This window comes from Branchiostoma lanceolatum, chromosome 10 (genome assembly GCF_035083965.1).
Source record: "Branchiostoma lanceolatum isolate klBraLanc5 chromosome 10, klBraLanc5.hap2, whole genome shotgun sequence".
Classification (NCBI taxonomy): Eukaryota; Metazoa; Chordata; class Leptocardii; order Amphioxiformes; family Branchiostomatidae; genus Branchiostoma; species Branchiostoma lanceolatum.
The window spans coordinates 12,878,042-12,901,264 of NC_089731.1; the positions used below are offsets into that span (position 1 = coordinate 12,878,042).

General features: G+C 42.0%; 2 protein-coding genes across 3 annotated transcripts in view; one reads left to right on the top strand and one right to left on the bottom strand.

Annotated features, from left to right (window-relative positions):
* Window positions 1–23,223, top strand: part of LOC136442970 (serine/threonine-protein kinase mTOR-like) — a 146,951-nt gene that overhangs the window by 94,447 nt on the left and 29,281 nt on the right. Inside the window, exon 27 of the mRNA XM_066440014.1 lies at window positions 21,126–21,204. Coding sequence (XP_066296111.1) covers window positions 21,126–21,204 — 79 coding nt within the window. The remainder of the gene's footprint in view (window positions 1–21,125; window positions 21,205–23,223) is intronic.
* LOC136443540 (angiopoietin-2-like) lies at window positions 3,588–17,028 on the bottom strand. 2 transcript variants are annotated; one of them, XM_066440818.1, is made up of 8 exons: window positions 16,016–17,028; window positions 14,585–14,714; window positions 11,495–11,642; window positions 10,651–10,777; window positions 6,302–6,408; window positions 5,694–5,858; window positions 4,852–4,993; window positions 3,588–4,428 (listed from the first exon to the last, which is right to left on the bottom strand). In XM_066440818.1, exons 1-8 carry the CDS (start codon window positions 16,821–16,823, stop codon window positions 4,160–4,162), a joined length of 1,896 nt encoding a protein of 631 aa, XP_066296915.1. In that variant the 5' UTR covers window positions 16,824–17,028; the 3' UTR covers window positions 3,588–4,159. The 2 variants fall into 2 exon arrangements, with proteins under 2 accessions (XP_066296915.1, XP_066296916.1); XM_066440819.1 differs by lacking the exon at window positions 5,694–5,858.

Genomic DNA, 23,223 nt, shown 5'->3' on the forward strand with positions numbered 1-23,223 from the left:
AACATCTCGAAGATGCTTGAGATGATAGCCCAGCTTCTGTAAGTGATCGGAGACACGTACGTCCCAACTGTTGTGAGACAATTCCTTACGATCATATCAAGACACTTATACCCTTGCAGTTCAGAGACCACTGTCAGTAACTTCAAGCCATCTAGAGCTAACAAATAACGACTTCGGGCTAGTTTAGTTTCTGATGCAGATGCTGAAACCTTGGATCGAGCAGTGATGGATAGCTTGACCTGCATTAGCTCTGTCCTGTCTTCAGACTGGATTTTAATAGAAACCGATATCTCCCCATCTGCTTGTAGATTCTATCTATTCCAGGGCACATCCGGATCAAGCCCCTTGCACCCTTCAGCTCTACCCTACACAGATCGTCGTCCAAATATTCTGAGTATGAGACCTGATATACTGAATTTGCCTCCGGGGCACTCCCCCGTTCTTCACATTTTACACCGTTCTACGCACGACCTTCTCAAGTTCTAGTAACTTCTACCTCAGTCATATGAACCCCTCCCAACCCGTTTCCAAAACTGCTGAATCAAGCGATAATTAAGTACAAATAAACGCTTCTAACCCCTTTTTTTCAGATCATCGATTAGAAAACTTGGCAACTGTTTTTCTTTGACCTTCTTTGCACTAAAATTTCTAATTAAAGCCTCCACCCCCCGCAAACTCCCTGGGTGTTTTGGCCCCCTTCCCAGCGCCTCCAGACAGGAAGGATGAGTGGCCCGCTGGGGTCCGGGTCCAGACAGTTCACATATGTGACCTTGATAATGATAGCTACCCACGTCCGACTGAGCGCACCGAGATGTACTGCAGACTGTGTATTTATCATCCCCAACCACCACGGGCGCTGCGCCAGTGTTTCATAATGAAAGAATTTACTATCACAAGAGTCGAATGACAGCTTTTTCTTTAATCTGATGACCAAGTTGCTCATCTAGTTCTCCTTGCTCTCAGTTTGGTATAGATCTTATTTCAGTTGAATCATTGTGAGTATTTTGGGAAAACGCGAGTTTTGTCTCAAGATTGAACTGGACAACGACTTTTGCTAACCGACCGAGGTCAATGTCACGGAATTGGGTCCGAATGGGAATGGAACCCCGCTTGGAAGATTCAAGGTCATGACTGCTGCGTGACAGATGTGTCGCTGCAACTGTTCTCTTTTGTCCCATCTCTTTTATTTGAAGTGGCCTCAATAGATTTGCGGTCATTCTCAACCTGGCAAGGTCATAGTGGCTTACACTGTCAGTGTCCCAACTTACGAAGCTGCTAGGATTCCCTGGACTTATTTACAACTGCCTGGCCACTTGATTTGTAGGAAGATGAATTACGAACGACACTTTCGTCGTCAAGACCAAACCCAACCTATCTAGTTACTCACCCAATTGGAAAACATCATTTTCTAGTCTAATGCTCTAGTGACTGCTTCATAAAGAAAACAGCAGGTTGTGGAGTTCTTCTGATTACTCCGTAAATGTTTCTGTTGATAACCACTCGTCCCTGATAGCTACGTTTTTGTGCTGGGAAATAGAAATTTGAGAGTCAGAGTTCGTGGCATTGGCCATGCCATGTGCCTACTACTGGAAAGTTCTAACTACGTGGTGAGTGCCCCCGGTACATTCCTGCGTGCTCCAGCGGACAGGCTAATACCCTCTTGAGACGACCACGCTCTCTACTCGTTGACACCAGCCCACTTTCTGGACAGGATCAACTGCCACCACTACCTATCAACGTGTCAGCTGACCTGTGATGTGCACCCTTTCCGCGCTCGCCTTTTCGGTCTTTTTACATCGTCAAATAAACACGAGGATGTAGTCGGTCACTTAGGGCTGTCACGGAAAGGAAAATCGTAACTTTGCGATAGTTACGGACCACGCGTTCTGTGCTCCTGATAGTGCCTTACGCAACCATTTCACTGGAGTAGACGGCGATCACGCTGTGACCTCGCTGCGACTTAAGTTGGATTTGTGTAACCATTGCCTTCATAATTGGAATATCGTGCAAAATGTAAAGATATGACTGAAAAGACAGGAAAACACTCAAAGTGTAAAGCTCTGTCGAATCTCTCCGTCGTAGCGAGGTCGCCGGCGATCGTGCTTCGTCCTCGCTGCGAGTAGCAGTGCGACCTAAATTGGATTTGTGTAACCCTTGACTTCGTGATTTAATTGGAATGATTTGAATATCGTGCAAAATATGAAAATATGACTAAAAAGACGGCAAAGCAGACAGAGCGTTTCTATGAAGTTCGTTGGGCGCCCTGTCAAATCGCTCCCTCGCAGGGCGGTCGCAACGCAGTCGCCTCCCCGGTAGAATTTTCGGGACTTGAAGATCGGACCTGTTTACGAGAAAGACGTAATGGAAACAGGTGTCTGGGAGAGAACGTCCGCCCACCAGTTGACGTGTCCCGTCGGAGATCCAGATCGCGCGGTCCCGGCGGGTCATTTGCTCGGTGTGTCAGAAATGTCGCCTTTCTCTATTGTCCCGATCAGGGCCACTCTGTCTGCTAAAGCCTGTCAAGGAAAGTAAACAGACGAAATTCTCAGAAGACACAGAGTAATTTTAATTGGTTCAATATTGTGACTGGTGGAAACACTTGACCCTGCATTTGGCGATGTGTGACTCATGTGTCAGTGACAGGGCTTGAAGACATGGTGGTGTGCTGCCGGTGCAAAATAGCACCTTTCATTTTTTCGCATTTAGGCCATGTTGATTTGATTTTATGGATGACATATGAGTGTTTTGTTCATCCTTCCTGACCACGTAGATCTCATAATGAAAGCAACTTTTTTTTTTTGCAAAACCTTTTTTTTTTTCATTCACACGTTCGCATCAGTTTTGCGGTCCCCAGAGGATGTCATCCATCAAATCAACATGGCCTTATGACAAAAGTCAACTTTGGAGGTGTTTGTGCTTTCCAGTTGTCGCCGATGAGAGGCCACTTGTCAATCGAAAGGTCCCAAGAGCTATACATAGGATGTAAGCGGCACCTAGCGTTACAAGGAAGAACAATGCGGCCATAGAGTCTCGAAGTTTGATACCATGCCAATAGTGTGGTTTGTCTGGCAGATGAAATACGTCACATGACAAAGTAACCTAAGATACTGTAAATGCAGAAATCTTCGCGGTTGTTTTATGTTGGGGCAGACAGATGGATAACTCTTCATCCTTTAATTTCAACTTCTTTTGTTATTTTCATTTTTCTTACTTTCGTCTGGATGTTGCCTACTTCTCCGAATAGAATTATCTGTAGGGTTCGAAGTTGTCTAGTGCGGTCTGTCATCAAATCACTTTCTGTTTAGTCTTAATTTGTTAAACTGTTTCTAAACACCAGTGAAAGAGCTACGAAAGAAGGACAAGGTGGCTGGCAGATTGGGGACGACGTGTCAGAACTTTAAACCTTTCTGCTTACACAACATACTATCAGTGAAGACAGGCAATGAACAGGTGAACAGGAAAGTTTTACTGTGAAAAATCTGCTACCGATTTTCGTGCCGTATACACGCATAGTAATATATTTGGTATGTATTAATACATGTATGAGTAAAATCACAGATACAAATGATCCTTCATTTGTCATACTTTGCTCTAAAGTTATAAGATACATGTTCTTTGATCGGGGTATAAAATGGATATAATAAACTTCGATAAAGACTCGATATCTACAACTCCATCGATGTTAGTTTTCTCACCATAATACTTGTTAAAGTTACCCAGAGCTTTGAAGGGCTTTTAACGTACCACTAGCCTAAAATATACAGTGCATAAATTGCCATCTCTGGAGGTAATAGTTAAACCATATGTGTCAAAAGGTACATTTTTCTGGTTATCAGACAAATGTATTTATGAGGCGCCGTTTTATAGTGCGAATAGTATTGAAATAGATAGTGACTCATCATATCTATGTAAACTAACCTGAATACAACTTATTTCGTCATCAACCCACTTTTCGCGTATTTTAAATCTTTCCATATCATCAAACTGAGGGCTTCTTCCTGAAACTTAGAAAAAAAAGCTCTCTTATTATCTGAATTCTTTGGAATCACCAAAAACCAACACACTATAACGTGTATCTCCGCAACTGGGGTACTAACAAAGGCGCGAACAGTATATACTGAAAATATATCATCCCAATGTACTTCTGTTATGTCGGCCGTCAAAAGTCCACCCGGCGTATTTTCACGGTGATGGCCTTGAGGGAGTACGACACTCCGTGCCAATTCCACCACCACATCCCGTCCGCGGCGCCAGTGATCTCGTACTGGCCGGTAACAGTTTTGTAGTACCGCCCGTTCCAGTTGCAGGAGATGCCGCAGTTGGAGAACCACCCGGCGCTGGCCATCTCTTTTGCACAGTTGCCGTCCTCGTAGGAGTCGTTGTCTTTGTCAACGGTTGAGAACTGCGCACCGTCCATGATGAATTGTCCTTAAAGCACATCATTATTATCATTATGTATAACGTTACATATTCATTGGACAAACATTCAAAAGACAGATGATGATGTATTAAATTTCTACATACAAAAATAGTAGTGTAACCCGCAATGTTAATCGTGGCATTTTGCATCACATTTTGTACGACCTATGGTGGCAGTGGTATCTGGCTATGTCTGTTGAATAGCTATGCTACATATGAAAATTACTTATTATTGCACATTCAAATGTTATAGACAATTAGATATAAAGGATATAAATGTAGTTCAAAATAAGAGTTTCCTACCGCTATGTTCATGATCACACACATATTGAACAGCCATACTACATATGATTATTACCTATTTATTGCACATTCAAATATCATAGACAATGAGATAAAGGATAAATGTAATTCAAAATAAGAGTTTCCTACCTCCATGTTCGTGATCACTCGACACTACCCCCACGTGAGCTCGGTAGTTGGTGTCTTCGTTTTCGATCCGGAACTCGTCGTACTCTGCCCAGCGGACATCCCCTTTCCAGTCCGTCACCACAAAGCGTATCATGTACTTATTCTAAAGGAAAAAATGACCAGAATATTCATATTTCATATTTGAAAAATGCAACACAGTTGCCCAACTGCAGCTGTTGAAATGTACAGAAATTTAAAAAAAAACTATGGTCAGCTGTCCGAAACGTCTGACTTTTTCACAATCGTATCCAGTTGCTTGAGTAATTGTCTTTGGCATATCTTATTACCTAGATGTCTAACCTTCATCTAAATTAAAAAAAAAAAAACTAGTCTCAGAATCAAAGGGGAAAAATAGCAGACCTGCAACGTCGCTTGTTACGGCAAAGCTAAGTTTTATCGTGTAAAATAGATACTGTATACCACCAAGGCTTTGGAAATGTGGATTGACCCATAGCACACCGTGACATTGCTTATAACGCCACAGCTGTCCTTCTGACTGAAACGCTCCACTAGACCGCTGAAGAGAGTATCTTACCATATTTGTCAGCTTGTGGATTTTCTCGTTGCCGACGTAGAATTCTGTGCAGTAACCCATAGCCTGTCGTGACATTGCCACAACTGTCCAACTGACTGAAACGCTCCACTAGACCGCTGAAGAGTCTGTCTTACCATATTTGTCAGCTTGTGGATTTTCTCGTTGCCGACGTAGAATTCTGTGGATTGACCCATAGCCTGTCGTGACATTGTCACAACTGTCCAACTGACTGAAACGCTCCACTAGACAGCTGAAGCGTGTGTCTTACCATATTTGTAAGCTTGTAGATCTTCTCGTTTCCGAGGTAGAACTCTCCCTCCCACGTGCCGAAGCCGTCTCGGTAGTCCTCCCAGGTGCGGTTGAAGAGGACGGACCCGTCAAACCGCCGCTGGATGACGGTCCAGCCTCCTCCTTCAGTCATGTCACAATACAACTACGGCAAGTGGAACGTTGAACTTTGAACTTCAAGACATAAGAATCAATGAAGTACATCATCAAACTGCCGCTGGATGATGGTCCAGCCTCCTCCTTCAGTCATGTCACAATATAACTACGGCAAGTGGAACGTTCAACTTTGAACTTCAAGACATAAACATCAATGAAGCACATCTACTCTACTCTACTCTACTCTACTCTACTCTACTCTACTCTACTCTACTCTACTCTGCTCTACTCTACTCTACTCTACTCTACTCTACTCTACTCTACTCTACTCTTCTCTACCCTACTCTACTCTACTCTACTCTACTCTACTCTACTCTACTCTACTCTACTCTACTCATACATCCTGCTGATTCCTGCATTGTTTGCAACAATGTCTGTTTAACCACTTCATATTGTAACGGAAATGAAATAGACAACTATAGAGCTGTTTACCTGCGATGGGGGAATCTTGATGAAGGTGTCCTGATACGCAGGTACCGTGTAGACGTGAGTAGTCGTGTACCCCCGCGAGTAGAGCGACATGCAGTCCGTTACACGATCTGTGAGATGGGAACAGGAAAAAATAATGGTATTGACGAACTGTGAAACTACAAAAGTTCAGGAACCTTTATCCAAACGGAACACCCCGTAGTTTTTATTGGTCCCGTAGGCTTTATGATCCTTTAATAGAATTAGTTCTTCATGCTAGAAATAGCAGACCCTCAAAATGGGAAACACCTTACCCTAGCTTTAAATTAGTTCATTTGACCAGCTTTAAATGAGTTCATATGATCATCTATAAATACCAGACTTTCAAAATAAATTTTTCTATAAATACTTGATATTAGGTCTATAGATGAGGTCTTCTAGAAATACACATGTACATGACCCTAAAGATGTATGTTCTTTTCCTAAAAGATACTTTTCAGGAGCCCATTGCGTACTGTCCAAAATGTTTTGTTGACTTTTGTTTTTCTCAACCCATCATCTTTTCGTCCCTCTGGACCTTACGTGACCTTTGTTGACTCCGGGCTTAGGGCGGTATTTTTCTTCTGACATGTGTCTTTATTTACTCAATGATATCATTACTATCTCATCAGAGTCGGGCCGTCCAGAAGGGCTATGTTTCAACCGTGACAAATGATCAACATTCGAGTCCGTGTTTACTTGTCCAGGCTTCATTCTGCATTTTTGTTTCCTTCATCACACTCGCCTTGGTCAAATTAACCTGCGGTCCCTTTTTAAGTATTGGCTCATAAACATTGTCACATGCATCACACCAAGGAGGTTTTATTCTAAGCAAGGAGGTTTTATATTTAGATATATAAAACCTCCTTGCTTGAAGGAAGATGTCGTATAATAAGAATTAAATCCTTCGTCGAGAGCCTCTACTTTCATTCGTTGCGCATCCAACACCTAGGAAACGTACATACGTGTAGGACATATACAGATGTAAAGTTTTGGTCAAATTAACCTGCATTCCCTTTTGAAGTATTGGCTCATAAACATTGTCACATGCACCACAACCAACGCTCCCTTCACTCAAGGAAGATGTCCTATTTCAAAATTAGATCCTTCCTCGAGGGCCTCTACTTTCTTTTTGTTACGTATCCTAACATCCAACACCTAGCAAACGTACCACATTTGCTTGTCGTCGGTGGCTTCATAGCCAAGGCGACCAAAAAACACACAATGTGTGGCCGACCTGAAAGGGTAGAACCTTGAGGTAAATTTACTGTGTCGCAACGGTACATTACGGGCAAGAACGGGGTAGCGAAAACCACATGTCGGGAGGAACTGACTCGTGACCTGCCTGCTTCGGGCTGTTTAGCCTCTAACCATCGGAAAGGTTGAACCTGGTGCATATAGTATGTCCAGTGTAGGCCTCAAGGGACAGAGCTGAAGGTCTAGGGGTCACCACTATACCCCAACTGTCAGTTGTCATTAGCAAACCCTAGTAACTCTATACTCAACACTGCTGTGTGGTGTTAGCTATGGAGATTGACACGCCACTCACTGAGTAGCAAACAAGGCTTCCCAAGAATTTCCGCCCAAAGTGGCTTTTCTACAAATACTTCGTTCGGTGCTAGTTTCAGCAATACTAGTTGGTATTTCTTTGAACTTGAACAGCATATAATTTCAGGCATCCCGAAGAAGATAGCTCTGGTTCCGGTTAGCTGGGGATGCCTCACAAGCGATTGGGACAGGTCTCTGAAGGTCCTGCAATTTGTATCAGATCTGATAGGTGGTGCTGGTGGCTTGGACAATTACTTTAACTGTTAGGCCGCCAGTCCTTCCCTCATAGCAGAAACTACAACACCACCACAGCAGTTTCTATTGTCCGTTGAATTCTTATCCATAGAACACCAGTACATGGTTCGTATGGAAAGGCTTAGGACACATTGGACAGTTTGATGCAACTGCAGGAAATTGGGTCAGTTGAGAAGGTTGTGTTTTGATTATATCAAGTTGCTGATATCCCCCACACCCTACCTTCTCCTCTGTGAACCATGATGACAGTTTGTTGACCTGTCTAAGTATCAGTAGACAGGTAGTGGTAGTGGGTGGGTACTAGTGACACCTTGCAGTGAGTCCATGGTATTCCAATCTACAGCGATGACAAGAACATTTTTTACTGTTTCACACCTACAAAAATTTAAACCTAACCCATCCTACTAAATATTCTTTACTACTAGTATTAGAGAAGAAGGGGAAGATTGCTTGGAGTTGGAGAAAAAACCCTGCACAAACTAATCTACATTAACGACACCCTTATTTCTTTTGGTAGCGGAAATTATACAAGGTCGGTCTACAAACTTCACTAGCAGAAAACTATCTAGCAGAAAACAACCTAACTTTTTTACAAGGACATTTACAGACTATCATTTAATAAAGCCAGGTTTCAGATGGCATTAACATATTGAATCATTCATTTTGCCAAACGGTAGGTAAGTAATCAGTTTCAGTTCAGTTCATCATCTGAGAGGTGACGACATTGTCTCCACAAGTCCCTGTTGAGCATACCAGCCCCCAAACACATACCCTGGGCGCCAGACTAGTACCGGGTCGCTAGCGATTTCCTACGGTGGCCAGAGAACAGTCCGCCCGCCCGGCCTTAATCAACGCTCCGGGGAGTTGAGCCCGTGGGAGTGAACCGGCCGGTCAACTCCCTGGCTAGAAATCCCCCGGTGCACTAATTAGAGTTCGGCGGGCTGGGGTCTCTGTGCCCCCGAAGGAACTGACTGCAAGGTACCGCCTAAAGGGAACCGGCTAAAAGGCCCGATAAACAGTCTGGAACCCAGGGTACCAAACACAGAGATCCTTCCTGTTCCACACTTTAGATAACTTCCCTTTGGTGCCTGAGTCCACAAACAGGAACTTTTAAAAGTTAAAGGTGGTGACATCTTGATTCCTTCGTGCACAACACTAGCTTCAAATGATACCTCTCTTGGGGTTCTTAGTTTTAGGAGGCAGCATTTTTCCTAATGGTCTGTTTGTGTTGTCAAATTGCCAGAGGTTCGCAGACTGTAAATCCACATAACAGGGGTAGATTTGTCTGTACGTCTGTCAGTGATACACTTCTCCAGCTGTTTCGGAGCCTTTGATACTTGAACCTGAACATCAGGGCCAAGCAGGTGAACTCCATCAACTCTGGGATATCTTAGATTGACAGACAAGTACATGTATGTGTTTGGAAACTCCAGGATATCTTACGTTGACAGACGAGTATGCGTTTGACACCTTGAGAAGGTATTGTCAAATGAACACTCTCCCTGCATAGTCTAACAAAGCAATGACACAGTGATCGCAGTGGAAGTGACCAATAAATATTTGATGCATGGATTCACCCCTGGCACTAGTAGTAGGGAGTAGTAGGGATTTCTACTGTAACAGTAGCCAATAACATGTGTTGCAAGGATTAACAAACACGTACTACCTCTTGTAGGGAGATTGTTAACAAAGTACATCTAACGTCAAACAGTAGAAAATGAGTAGAAAACCTTATTAGAAAAAGACAAACAGGGCTATCACCCAAGGTCTGAACTTTCCCATGCTGTTACCACAGTGTACTTGCCCTTACTACCACTACTGTACTTACCCTTACTGTCACTGTACTTGCCCTTACTGCCACTTTACTTGCCCTCACCGCCAGTGTACTTAACCTTACTGCTACTGTACTTGCCCTTACTGCCACTTTACTTGCCCTAACTACCAAGTTGTACTTGCCCTTACTACCACTGTACTTGCCCTTACTGCCACTGTACTTGCCCTTACTGCCACTGTACTTGCCCTTACTGCCACTGTACTTGCCCTTACTGCCACTTTACTTGCCCTTATCGCCAGTGTACTTGCCCTTACTGTTACTGTACTTGCCCTTACTGCCACTTTACTTGTCCTAACTACCACTGTACTTGCCCTTACTACCACTGTACTTGCCCTTACTGCCACTGTACTTGCCCTTACTGCCACTGTACTTGCCCTTACTGCCACTGTACTTGCCCCTTACTGCCACTGTACTTGCCCTTAGTGCCACTGTACTTACCCTTACTGCAACTGCACATGCCCTTACTGCCACTGTACTTGCCCTTACTGTTACTCTACATGCCCTTATAACTGTCATTGTACTTGCCCTTACTGCCACTGTACTTGCCTTTACTGAACCCCTTGATGATTGATGGTCATTTAGCCTGATTGAATTGTGCTTAAAGTTGATGACGGGATCCCCTAGACAGAGGAGAGGGCCCATTATAGCCACGGACAGCAGAGTTTTTGTCACACAGGCTAATGGTCATTTGACTTACCGTGATATCTTATGGAGTAATCCCGTGTCATGGTCTCCAGTCTGTTCTGTAACCGTGAGATCTTGCCTGTGTAGTGGTTGATAAAGAGTGACTTCTGTTCCACCTGTAACTGCAGTTTACCCAGGATCTAGAGCAACGATCAAAACAATTTTAAGAAAACACATTAACCTTCTCCCTGCTGCCTAACTCTGTAACCAATGGACAATTGGGTGCCAAACGGCTATTTCAGCGTGCTAAAGGTTAAAATCATTCAAGAAAGAAAATTACACCATGACATCTAAAACATTTACAATGTTTTCTGAAAATTACTGCTTCTTGGAGTGTTGGTTGAGTTGGTAAAGGTATAAAAAAAGTAGCACCTGCTGGAAAGGACCTTGCAGTACAGAAATTAACTGATAGGTGGCAGCAGTACTCGGGCCCATGCCAGTACATTGCACTAATTTGGAACAGTTGGACATCTAGGTTTGCCTTTACTTCTTTATATTTGTTGACCTATAGTTTTGACAAGGAAGCATATGGCATTGTTATTGCAGATGCAGTTTCTTTAATGATTGATAGGGGGCATTGCGGTACATGAAATGACCAGTAGAATTCCTGGCTCCCACTTTGGATCTTAAGTTAATCACTGAGTTGACCACTTCTGCCCTCATTGTACAGCTAATCCTTAAGCCAAAAACTTATCAAAGCTCACCCATGAATTACCTGGATGTTGTCTTTCCAAATCAATCAATCAATCAATTGATCAATCAATCAATCATCCAATCAATCAATCAATCAAACAAAAATAACTTTTTTTAAATGAGCCAGTAAGAGGACTCTGGAAACATAAGGCATAAGACATTACCACTTTGTAGTCATCCAGCTCCTCATCCAGTTTCTCGGCCCCCTTCACCATTTTGTTCATGTTCTGTAGCTCCTGCTCCATCTGGTTGGCCCTGTCCTGCAGCATCTTCATGGCACGGATCTGTTTACTCATGATGATACCCTGCTGACTGAACAGCAGAGGGAAGATAAATAGATGTTTAATAGTTAGTTAAATCCTTCCCACATCTTTCTGTGTATAAGTAAAGTTAAAGTCCTTCCCACACCAGATGGTGCATAGGGTGGCACTTAGGCCACACAACTTTGTGCAATCACTACAGCAGAGAGCTAGTCCACTGGTAGTGATGTGTGTTGAACTTCCATACTCTTTCCCGACTGTGGAGTGCTAAGCAGAGAAAGCAGTATGTACCATTGTTAAAGTCTTTGGTATGACTCGGCCAGGGATTGAACTCACGACCTACTGTGTGCAAGGCAAACACTCTACCAACTAGGCCATTGCACTGGTTCTGTGTATAGAGTTGTGTGTATCTCTGTTTTGATAAAATAAATGAATTATAGATATTTGATAGCCCTTGAGCCACACAGTTTTGAATGCTTAACAGCAGGGGACCAGTCAGTTGTCAGGAAGAAACAATGTACTAAAGTTATAAATCCAGTAAGCAAGTTAAGAAAAAAAATATTTTACATCAGTGATAGGAAAGTTAAATGCTCGTAGTAACCTTGTCAAAATCTATGATTCAAGGTGGCAGAGCCAGTGACATATTACAGCCAGTGCCCACTCCTACCACCATGAACCTGAAGTAGAATGTTGTATATTGATCTTGCTGTAATTCTTCATTTAGAAGCTAGGTGGCAGTACATGCCTGCTCAACTGAGGGCTGTCTGTGGTTATAGCTGGTAGACTCTTGTTTTGTGGAGTAAGAAGAATTGAGGTGTCAACTTTTGTACGGTGTTGAGTGACAACAAAGAGGGGATGACCAATATTATCTGAAAGCTTGAATGTTTAGATACTGGATAAGGTTTTCTTTCATGTGCTGCACTTAAACTTGAGCTGTGTGGTGTCATATGCCTAAATCATAGTCAAGGTGGACTTCTGGATAATGTCTTTGTCCTTAGTCTGACTTTGCCTGTCTTACAAAGTAGAACATAAAACCCTTGATGTTGTGAGGGCAGGTATGCATTAATGTAAGTACATGACATTGTATAATTAATCTTCAAGATGCTGCTTTGAAATAGATAAAATCATAAATAAATAAATACGATTATGGTTGAATTTGAATATCTTACATGCCTGGAAGCCATGTCATTGTCTGATCAAAGAGACTTTTTTTTTGTAGTTAAGAAGACGCAATTGGCAAAGTTGCTTAAAGGTATAAACAGATGATTCCTATCTGTTGGTAAGCCAGGATGTCATCACTTAAGAGTCCACCAAGATTTAACTGTAAGCCAGAAATCCTTTCCTCACAGGTGATGAGAGGAGGTTATCTTTGTGGTTTAGGTAGAGCGGAAGAACAGACCATAGTAATTAAAGGATAAATGGCTGTTGTTTCCAGATTCTTCAAGAAAATAGATGGACGTTACTGTAATTCTTGTTCCTTTCACTGTAACTTTATGTTCACTGTTTTCACGGTCACCTCTGATCTGTACCGTGAACTTATCATCACAGTGAAAAAAACTGTTGTTATTATTCCGTTAAGTCAAAGTTCAGTGAAAATGTCCATTTTCCTTACACGTGAAAGTTTGCTACCGTGAAGATAAAGTGAATTACAGTAGTCAGAAGTGGTCATATGAGCTTTGTCACAGGAATTGTAGTAGAAGGGGTGCGGATGAGAACAGATATTTTTTATGAGATTATGAGTCCCATAGCTGTATGCCTCATCCTTTTTCTCCAATGTTATGCCATGTCACAAATGAAGACATGGGGTAATGCAGGACCTTGCAGGCCCCTATTGTTCTTCATGCTGTAATGACCAACTGTGTTAACTTGGAAAAGTGCAGTCTGAACTTCAAAGTCTTTTCCATAGAATGTTCCAGTATAGCTATATATAGTAGCAACATTTGTAGTCTTCAAAGATATGAAGGAAAACTTGAAAGGAGTTATTCCATTCGTCTGGGTTAGCTTATTAGTAAATTAAACCAATATTTCAGAGCTAAAAGCCTGCTATGGAGGTTAACTTTTCATCAAAGAACAAGACCACCCTCACTCTCTAGTTCTAGTCTGTCACTTTCTGTTCTTTGTCAGATTACAGAAGTAAGTGGGAGTGCCCTTCCCCACTGCTCTGCTGAGTTTTGCGGTAGTGCCTGCGATTCATTTTCCCACTGGTACGTGGAAGCATTTCTCTTGAATTTCTATCTGCACGATAAGTTCAACTATACAGGTCAAACTCAATGCATAATAAAGTCTAAAGAAATCAAAATTATGTCATCTTGACAGAATTTGTGTGCTTTTATAAAGTAATAAAGGTAGAGTGAAGATCAATAATCTTATATCTGATATAGGGAATATTTAGCAAGTATAACTTTTAGCCAGCCCAATCTTTTTTTTTTACATTACAGACTTTCAACAGAAAATGAATAAATTATTGGTGGTATGCTCCCTATAGCTATCCATTTTATTCTGTCAGCTTTGAATTAGAAAAAGTAGTACTGTAACTTTTACAATGGAAACTGGAAAAGCTATAAAATAGGGCATCCAAAGTTCGAAAAGAAGGAAAACACTTACCTGGGTATGAAAATACACACCAACAACAAAAAAAGAGACATAATGTGTGTTTTAAATGCATGCTAGTTGTGTGTATCATTCTTTTCCTCACAAAAGAGAGCTGCTACATGGTGTTGGGACAAATAGTTTACAATGGCTGTCTCCCTTACCAGGCTCTCCATATGGATACCATATACCTACATGTACATGTAAAACCAAGTCCACTGATCATGACACTTGTAGGTCAACTTTTGTTTTAAATACGACCCTCGTTGCCAATTATCGTCTTGGTGTGTGGTTCTAGCCAATGGGAATTCAGTAGCCATAGAAGAAAGTCGGTATAAAAGAGACTAAGAGTCACAAACCCCATTACTACATGTATGCCTTGCCGTGTACTTGAAGGACACTTACCTGTTTCTGATGCTGAGTTGGAGAATCTTATCGTCGTGCATGTTGAGCATTTTCTGTTGCGTGGAGACTTGGTAACGGTTTTCCTCCGCTTGTAGCTCCAACATTAGCAGGTGCAGTGTGATATTCAGGCCTAAAAAGTGCAAGAATTTATGACCAAACGGCATGGTGATTTTTGTGAGGTGCGTAAAAACTTGGGCACAGTCCAGAAAAGACGTTGGAATTGAGCGAAGTTTTTGAGGGAAGTCGGAGCGGGTGAAACGGGTAATTTGTCACGGGGACAGTTCTCACAATGGCACACAAACGGGCTCGGGCTGGGCCCAACTGTTCCCCTCGCTCATACCTGACTCCTCCCCCCGGGGGGTCACTGGAGTGTAATCCCCTTAATTCAAGGGAGACTGAATATGTCTGCCATAGACCACAGACATACATATGCATGCGTGGGGCTCTACCTATCCGACATGTGCTGTATTGGAGGATGCCACCAATCTTGGCTGTTAGGTTTCTTTTGCTCCATTCGTTTTCATTATTCAACAGCAACAATAAATGCCTAATAGTGAATGAAGTTGACAAGGAAAGGTATGAATAAAATTGTGTTGAATATTTGTTGAAACCATTTGCAGCATGGAAATTGAATTTGGGCAGACCAACTAATAAATTTTGCTGGATTATAATATATTCATTTGGTTGTAAATACCCATGGGGATGAATCTTTAGACGTTATTGCATTTAAGAAATGCAGCTGTTCAATATAGTTGAGTTGAGCATAGTTGAGGGTCTGCATGCTCTTTTCAGTAAGGCGTAGGTAGCCTATTTTGATTAACCGTAATTTGTAGGGAAAGGCGTCTTATGCACGTAATTCTTTTTTTTCTAGCGTAATACGTAGGGGGTTCTGAATTTCGTGATAAAACAAGCTCTTACAATGAGTTTGAGCAAAAAAAAAATATTTTGTCTGGAACCCTTATGCAGACCCTCATAGTTTTGAGTGATGGCATTTTTTTGCACTTGACTTCCCCCCCAAGGCATACAAAGAAGAATGTGGTGTTGATGAATAGATGAGTAAGCATCCCTGGCAGGGATATCCAGCCTTTCAAACAAACTTGTTATGAATTCATCGCTAAGTGAAGGAGACATGGTGGGATTAAAAATCCTGTTTCCCTCTATTAGTTAAGCCATGCTAACAAGCTGATATGAAAATAAACTTCAGGGGGGTTCGAGAGTAGAATTGGTTCGATGGGATCCTAACATCAAGGTTAGTTCAAGGTGCAAATGGTACCAGACAGGCAAATAATTGTTACTTTATCCAAGGACATATAATGTCCTTTTTTTATCAGGTTAATGATTGGAATGCAGTTTACACAAGGAAGAGATTTCCTCCTTAACTGAGATAAATTTGGACGCTGAATGAAATGAAAAAGGAACATAAATCCTCACCTGGCTTCATTAGCATAATTTCCTCGAACAACGTGCCAGGCCCGATGAGGTTGATCTCATTGTCCTCCCTCTCTTGCGATGGACTCTTCCGCCGGCCTCCCCTTCTGTCGTCCCGTCCTGATAAACCGTTGCCATGGAGACGAACGTTTCTTTTGGCCCGTTCCAGCAGTTGCTCCAGCCTTTCCTCGTACTCCCGTTTATGCGCTTTCTGTTTCCTGACGAGCTTTCTCAGTCTGTTCTCGTTATTCCTGATGATCTCGCTTAGCAGCCTTTCATTGATGGCGTAAACGTTGCTCTGGAAATGACCTGACGCCGGGCATCGACAATGCTGTTCCTTTATTGCCATGCTTCTGTGGCTCTCTGGGTCATCGGCTAGTTCCCCGGAATGATGCAGGTTGGCTAGTTTGGCAGAAGAATCGTCCTGATAAGCATACACTGTTGGCTCCCCATTCTCTGGCACAGCCTGCGTTTCTGGCATAGCGCTCGCTGGAACATGTTTTACGTCTCTTCTTACATCTTCCATGGCAGAGCTATCGCCATTTCTTACTTCGCCATCTTTGTTCTCGAAAAGTAGGCCATCGGTACCCTCCCTCTGCCAACTTCCTGTCCCAGTATTCTCATTGGCCGAGGGGAACGTGACATCATCGCTGTTAACGACCTTGTACCTGAGTGTGTCCTGGTTCTGGTCCGTCCCTGCTGTCCTGGCCCTGTCCCTGTCAGTCAGCGAGTCACTGAAGGCAGGCTGCACTTCAAGACACACGAGTGCCAGAAGGAGGAAGTAAGATGTCTTCCTGCCAATCTCAGCCATGTCTGCGTTCTTAGACCTTTCTCAAGGAAGCAGGTGGCATGTGGAAATGATTCTTGGCCTCAAACCGCACCTTTCATACGAATCCCTCCCTAATGTTTGCTTACCTTTGAGATAAGCTACATGTGTATGCAACCAAAGCAAGGTCGAAGCAGTTGCTTTGCATACACTTGACCACCACCAATAGCTGGCTTCCCGTCTTCCTGTTTGTCTCGATTCCCCTTCAGGCTGAAAAGAAAGACAGCAGAATATTTAGCTGTTGATCATGAGCTTGAAGGATACAGCTGCTATGGCACCACCAACTTCGCTTCCTTCCGCTAAACGTCAATCATAGCATGACTCCATCCCTCAAGGGTCAGGTTCAAAAACATGGTTTTACAAACACGTCACCACCGTTGGGCCAGTGTTGTTGCCAGAAACAGGGCTGTAGAGGCTTTAACCACTTCCACCTTATGCAGGCTAGATAAATTGCTTGCACATGTCATCACACTAAGTTGAGTCTTCTTTAGGACTCGCGGACATGTAGATATCAATGTAATCAACCCGTGGGTACACGGTCTCTCCTGTTAATCTCCAAGCAGATGTAAAGAGAAACCATATGGTTCGAAATTAGATCTTTTTAAGGTTTGACAGTTTGGATTTAACTTGGGACAAGGCCCACATAACATGTCAGCTTTGAGTGATGCTATATCATCCCAGACACTATAAATAGATCCATTAAACCTAAAGATTCGCAGACAAGGGTGAATAGCATGCAGTATCAGCATACTCTACCTGCTTCCAGTGGCCTGCTTCCAGACATTACAACTCTAACTGATGGTCACTGACCTGCATTGGCAGAAAAGTTAGAGAGATGATTGGCTGAGAGTTATTTTAGGCATCGCAACCAACTGATTAGTCACCAACCTGCACACAAACAACCCACTGGTGTCCCCTGCCCTACTGTTCCATCATCCTCCAGGGGCTTATAACTACTCTTTTTAGAAAGGCTGAGAAGTCAGGAAACTTGGCAAATGGATGTAACATAAACACACAACACTTCTAGACTGTCAGATCAAAGGAGGTCTTTGAAGTTTACACTGTTGATACATTTATATACAAGAGTGATCACCTGCACTTTTGTTCTTGTGGCCTGGCTTGGGATATTATGTGGAAGGAAGGAGGTCAAAGATCACGGGAAGACAGGGGGTCCTTCATGGTGATAATCCCTCTCCATGCTTTCTCCCTCTGGGTGGGAAAATTGATACATACTGGGCTGTACCATTGGCAGATCAGAGGGGGTAGGGAAGACTTGGATGTTTTCAAAGTCTGATTTGAAAGGACTATGGGGGAAAATGGACTAGCAGAAGTCAAAGCAACAAACTGGTTGATTTTGAGATAATTTTCAGTGAAGCCAAGAAATGTACAAGATGAGAAAGGGAAAAGGAAATATTTTGATTACCCCCCAATGTGTTTTCACTGTCCTGTTGTGTAAAACTTTCCTGGCTTATTATGAAATACAGGTTTCCAGGAAAAGAAGGAGAAAGTTGTGTGTAAAAGATAACTCTGCTCTACCTTTTGTAAGACTGAACAATGATGTACGATGGCTAATTGATTAACTGTATCATCAATGGATTATAACTTGCACAGTTTGTTCATTTCTACAAATCTGTACTAATTTGCAAATTCAGAAGTAAGCTCTATTAATCTTGCCTCCTCATTACTGTAAATACATTTAAGTTTGCATGGTTTTGATTTCACGATAGGGATAAAATGGAGTGTTTGCGGTGGTTTGAAGTTCGAGTTTGAGACCATAGTAGACTAGGGGGTTAAAGGAGGGCACAATTTTTTGCGGTGGTTTTAAGTTCACGCTGAAGAGATCACCACGAAAACCGCAAACATAAAACCACCGCAAACATTTCTGCATTTACAGTATATTGGGCTAATACATGAACCCTATACCAGCTTGTTTATCAATGTTATACATTTCTAGTGTAAAGTTACTGTACATGTATGTAGCTACTTGCCATGTCCAACAATCAGTGTTATAGCCAACCTCTGGGTGGACAGGTCATGGCTTTTTTTGTTGTGTCTACAAAATATTTTATGGTTAAATCAAGGAGTTTATCCCCCTATAAACCTGATCCGTGGGTCAATGGAGAACTTTGTCTGTGATCAGAGAAACATTTTAAAGTTGTAAGTTGTTTCGTTCTCTGGGACAAATCAAGCTAATTTTCAATGGCCCGCTACGTAAAGTTTGTGCGATCAACTACAGTATTTTGCAAAACATAAGGTTGAAGCAAACCCCCAATTAGCTATGCGTCCAACCACAGTGTCCAACCACAGAAATGATGGGCACAAATGAAACAAAGCTGGGAGGGATTATCTTACCACAGCCCAGTGGAGGGGATAATCTGTCCTGTCTACTGCATAATCTACAGTAGCTGGATCAGAAGAAGACAGGGAAATTCCTTTGTTTAACATTATGGCATATCTTCATCTTCAATGTGATGTTAGCCTCTCTAAAATGCTATGGATGATATTTCTCTTTCAGGGAATTTATGCCCTAATTACCATTTATGGGTTGAAATTGAGACAACGTGTCTTTTCCTTTTATTTCTGTTTCATTTACTGTAAATTCACTTCATGATGGGTAGCAACATTTCACGGTGTAAGGAAAATGGACATTGTCACTGAACTTTAACTTCACCATGGCTCACAGAACGGATGTGTGAAGGAATGATGAAAAATTATAACAGGTTTTTCATGGTGATGATATGTCCACGGTACAGAGGTGACCGTGAATACAGTGAACATAAAGTTACTGTGAAAGAAACACGAATGACAGTATTTATGATGTGATGGAAAAATACTTTTTGTTTTAATTTCATAGTGGTATCCAGTTTCCAAACAATGTTTTCAGGTGTAGAATTCATTGCACAGCCATACCGAAGGGTCAAATGAAAGTTGTGTCAAGGTTTTTCGATTTCTGTGCCAAATACTAGGTCAAACTCTTAGAGGATGGAGGAAGGAAAGATTTTTCTTCAAAGAAAGTACTCTTAGCACCTCCAACGAAGAATCATACTTTAGGTTACTGTCAAAGATGGCCCAGAAGGCCAGGTTAAGACTGTGAAGATGAGAAAAAGAGACCAAGGAGGTTATAACCTCCCTGATATACATGCGTAGTGACCTGTTGTATCACAACAATATGCCAGGCAGGAACCCAGTGCAAGCTGGATTGGATCTGTCCCAAAATCTAAATTGAACACAATTCCCTGGCACCTCACCAAGGCTAACAGCTTGTACGGATTGCTGGCGGTGATTTTCCTCAGTTCAAGCTCAAAGATCAAAACTAAATTTGTTATTAACCCCCTTTTGCACTCGGAAAAGCAAGTAAAGTCCTTTTTTTAGTAACGACCGACAATGCTGCTGTAGGTAACAAACAAATCCAATGCATGACGGGCAAGTTATATTGCATACATCAGCTTGAAAGTTGAAAACGTTACTTTTAGGTATGATAAACACTCAAAGCACATGGGGGGCTACCTGTCAGGGCAGTAGCAATTAGTCACACAAAACTCCATAATATAAACTTCCTCCTTGGGTGGCTTTGTTCTCAAAGACCCAAGGGAGTTATGGTGTAATCCAGGGGCTTTTGAAGATTAACTGTTAAACTTTTTATGGTATCTGCATGGGGGGAGTGATGTGGCTGTAATAGACTCCAATGAGTCTATCTAGAGTCTATCTAAGTTATTAACACACTCTAAACTTCTTGGAATTGGTTAGATGGCCCAGAAAATTAGCTTTTAAGATTTTAAAGACCTAAATTTCTGGCAAGAGCTTTGACTGCACAAATTCCCTAGCATATATATGGGTTTCTTTAACTTTGTTATTAATGCTAGTTCACCATTAACTGCAGTGATTTTTTAAGAGTCAATTAACACCAATCAGGCAAAACAATAAACTATCATTTATTTCTGTTACATGCCGATATGATGGATTACCTTCGTCACTAATGCTATACATGACATTGTTATATTTCTTCTCTAGTCTTGTTGATGCAAAACTATTGCAATTTTAAGGGGCCGCCCATGGCGTTGAGACCAGTGGCATTTTTGTGGCAGCATAACTGTTTCCACGAGGAGAATACTCCTCAAAAATCAAGATTATCTTGCAGCTAATTACCTTTGACCTGAGATGGGCCAGGGAATATGAACCTTTTCTTTCCATCACTCAACCATTCTCCTGTTTGTACGACCTTTATGACTGTGATAGTTCTAGTGATACCATGTTCTTACCCTCCATTGTTCTCTTGTGTTTCTACAGTATCAACAACAAGCTCCACCTGCCAGAGGCTGCGGCAGGTGTGCTGGAATATGCCATGAAACACCATGGGGGTGAACTGGTCAGTCAATTTTTTTTCTTTTTAATTCTTTTGTTATTTTGGAATTTTTCATTACATCAGTAGATCGTGCATAGTCCAGTGGTTAGCGACTCTGCAACTGGACCGAGTGGTTGGGAGTTTGAATCCCGGCTGTTGTCGCTCACCCGACATGCACGCTGCTGGGAAGTGTTGCAGCCCTTAGGACTGGACGTAAAGCTGTGGTCCACTCTTGACTGTACTTGTCAAAAGAGCCAGGGGAATTTCCCTGGTACAATGACAATACTGTACGTAACATCTGTCTTCTCTGTCATGATCAGTGGAAGAATAACTCTTCAGTGAGCTACACTGGTTCAAGATTATTTTTCACATCTAAAACAATCAGGATCGGATTCTCCACAAAATTATAAATGGCGGCATCAGAATCTAAGTAAATATTGGTACCAATACGTTCTTACTCATATTCAACTTTTTAAATAACTTCTTGCTTTCATTAGTGTATTTTAAGTATTTGTAACCTGGTGGCGGCAGGCATTACTGCGTTCCCAAATAAAAGATTTCAGGAAATAGGATATTCTACCAGAAAAGCTCCAAGGATTTGTCCATAATAACTGTAGGAAATCTCTTAAACACTCAGATTCAGGTTTCTTTTATCAGCTGAAGGATATGTTGTATTATGATTGCTTTGCTTTACTAGTGAGGAAGCTGCCTGGGTCTGAAAGTTAGGCCTTATGGCTTTGATTAGTTGTTGAGAATTGCATGATTGTATAACGTTAAGTCCAGAAGTTCATGTCGCATAACCAGTGCTGTTGCTTTTTACCTTCACCAAACACATGGTGTAATCCTCTTTAGTAACCTTTTATAAAATCAGTCTTGAAAGCTAATCATGACACGGTGAGTAAACTAATCTTGTCATCCTGGAAGTAATAGACTTGTTATTGAGCTCCCTGCATGGGGTGTTGTGGGATGTAAAAAAAATTGAACTCCTGTTGTTCTTGTTCTATTACTCTGGAAAATGTTACCCAAGAACTAGCCTCAGTTGCAGACTCCATCTTGTAGGACCTGTCTTTTAGCATGAACTGTCTTTTATTTTTTTCCTTATTGCGTTTTTTTCTATTACGTTCCTTTGTGAAGGAGCTGGAGATTTTGTAAGTTTGGCCATGTAAGAACATGCGAGTGATAAAAAAACAACACAAATGAATATCATGGAAATCCGTTGTTCCTTTCTTCAGTTATTCTCCTTAGAAGATTTTCTCAATAACGCCCCTGCAGTTCCAGAGCAAGCTGCTAGGGGGCCCAAACCCACACCACTTCTTCATTACACCACATGCTATCTGCCACCAAAAAATCAAGACCATAGCACGTCCAGGTCAAGAGATACAAAAATGGAATTTCTGCTGCAGTACCAAGGTCACATACCAGGGGGCCCATAATCGACCTTGAATTTTGGCTTCACAACACCTGCCTGCATACCAAATATCATTGTAATCCATCAAGAGGTTCTTGAGTTATGCTGACTATAGTAGTCTGGAAACACAAACAGACAAACAGACACACAGACACACCCAAAACTATATCTCCATTTTTCATGGAGACAACCACAAAAGCTGTAGAAAACCGTCTGCCACTCAGAAGGTCTGCGCAGGATCAAGGTGTTACCTAAGAACAAGGTCTGGGGATCACAATCTTAACCTTGCAGGGTTCATTGGAAAAATAGGTGAGACTCCCTGGATGTGATTATGACTTTTTGTGCTGACTACAACTTGGGAGAAAGTCTTTTTATTATCGTGAATAAGGTATGAACTGAAATACGATGTAGATTATATTTCTAAAAGAAGACGATTCCTGAATGGTGCACAGAAGCCTTCGTATTAAACCAGGAATATGATAAAGCATATGCTTGATTGTAATAGAAATCTCCTACACATATACCCCTACACATTCCCTGTGTTATGAAACAGCAGCATGGTGGTATAAGAAGTCTTGTTGTGGGGGTTAAGCAGGTTTAGGTCAGGTGAGAAAGTCAATGAAATACCTCTAGCA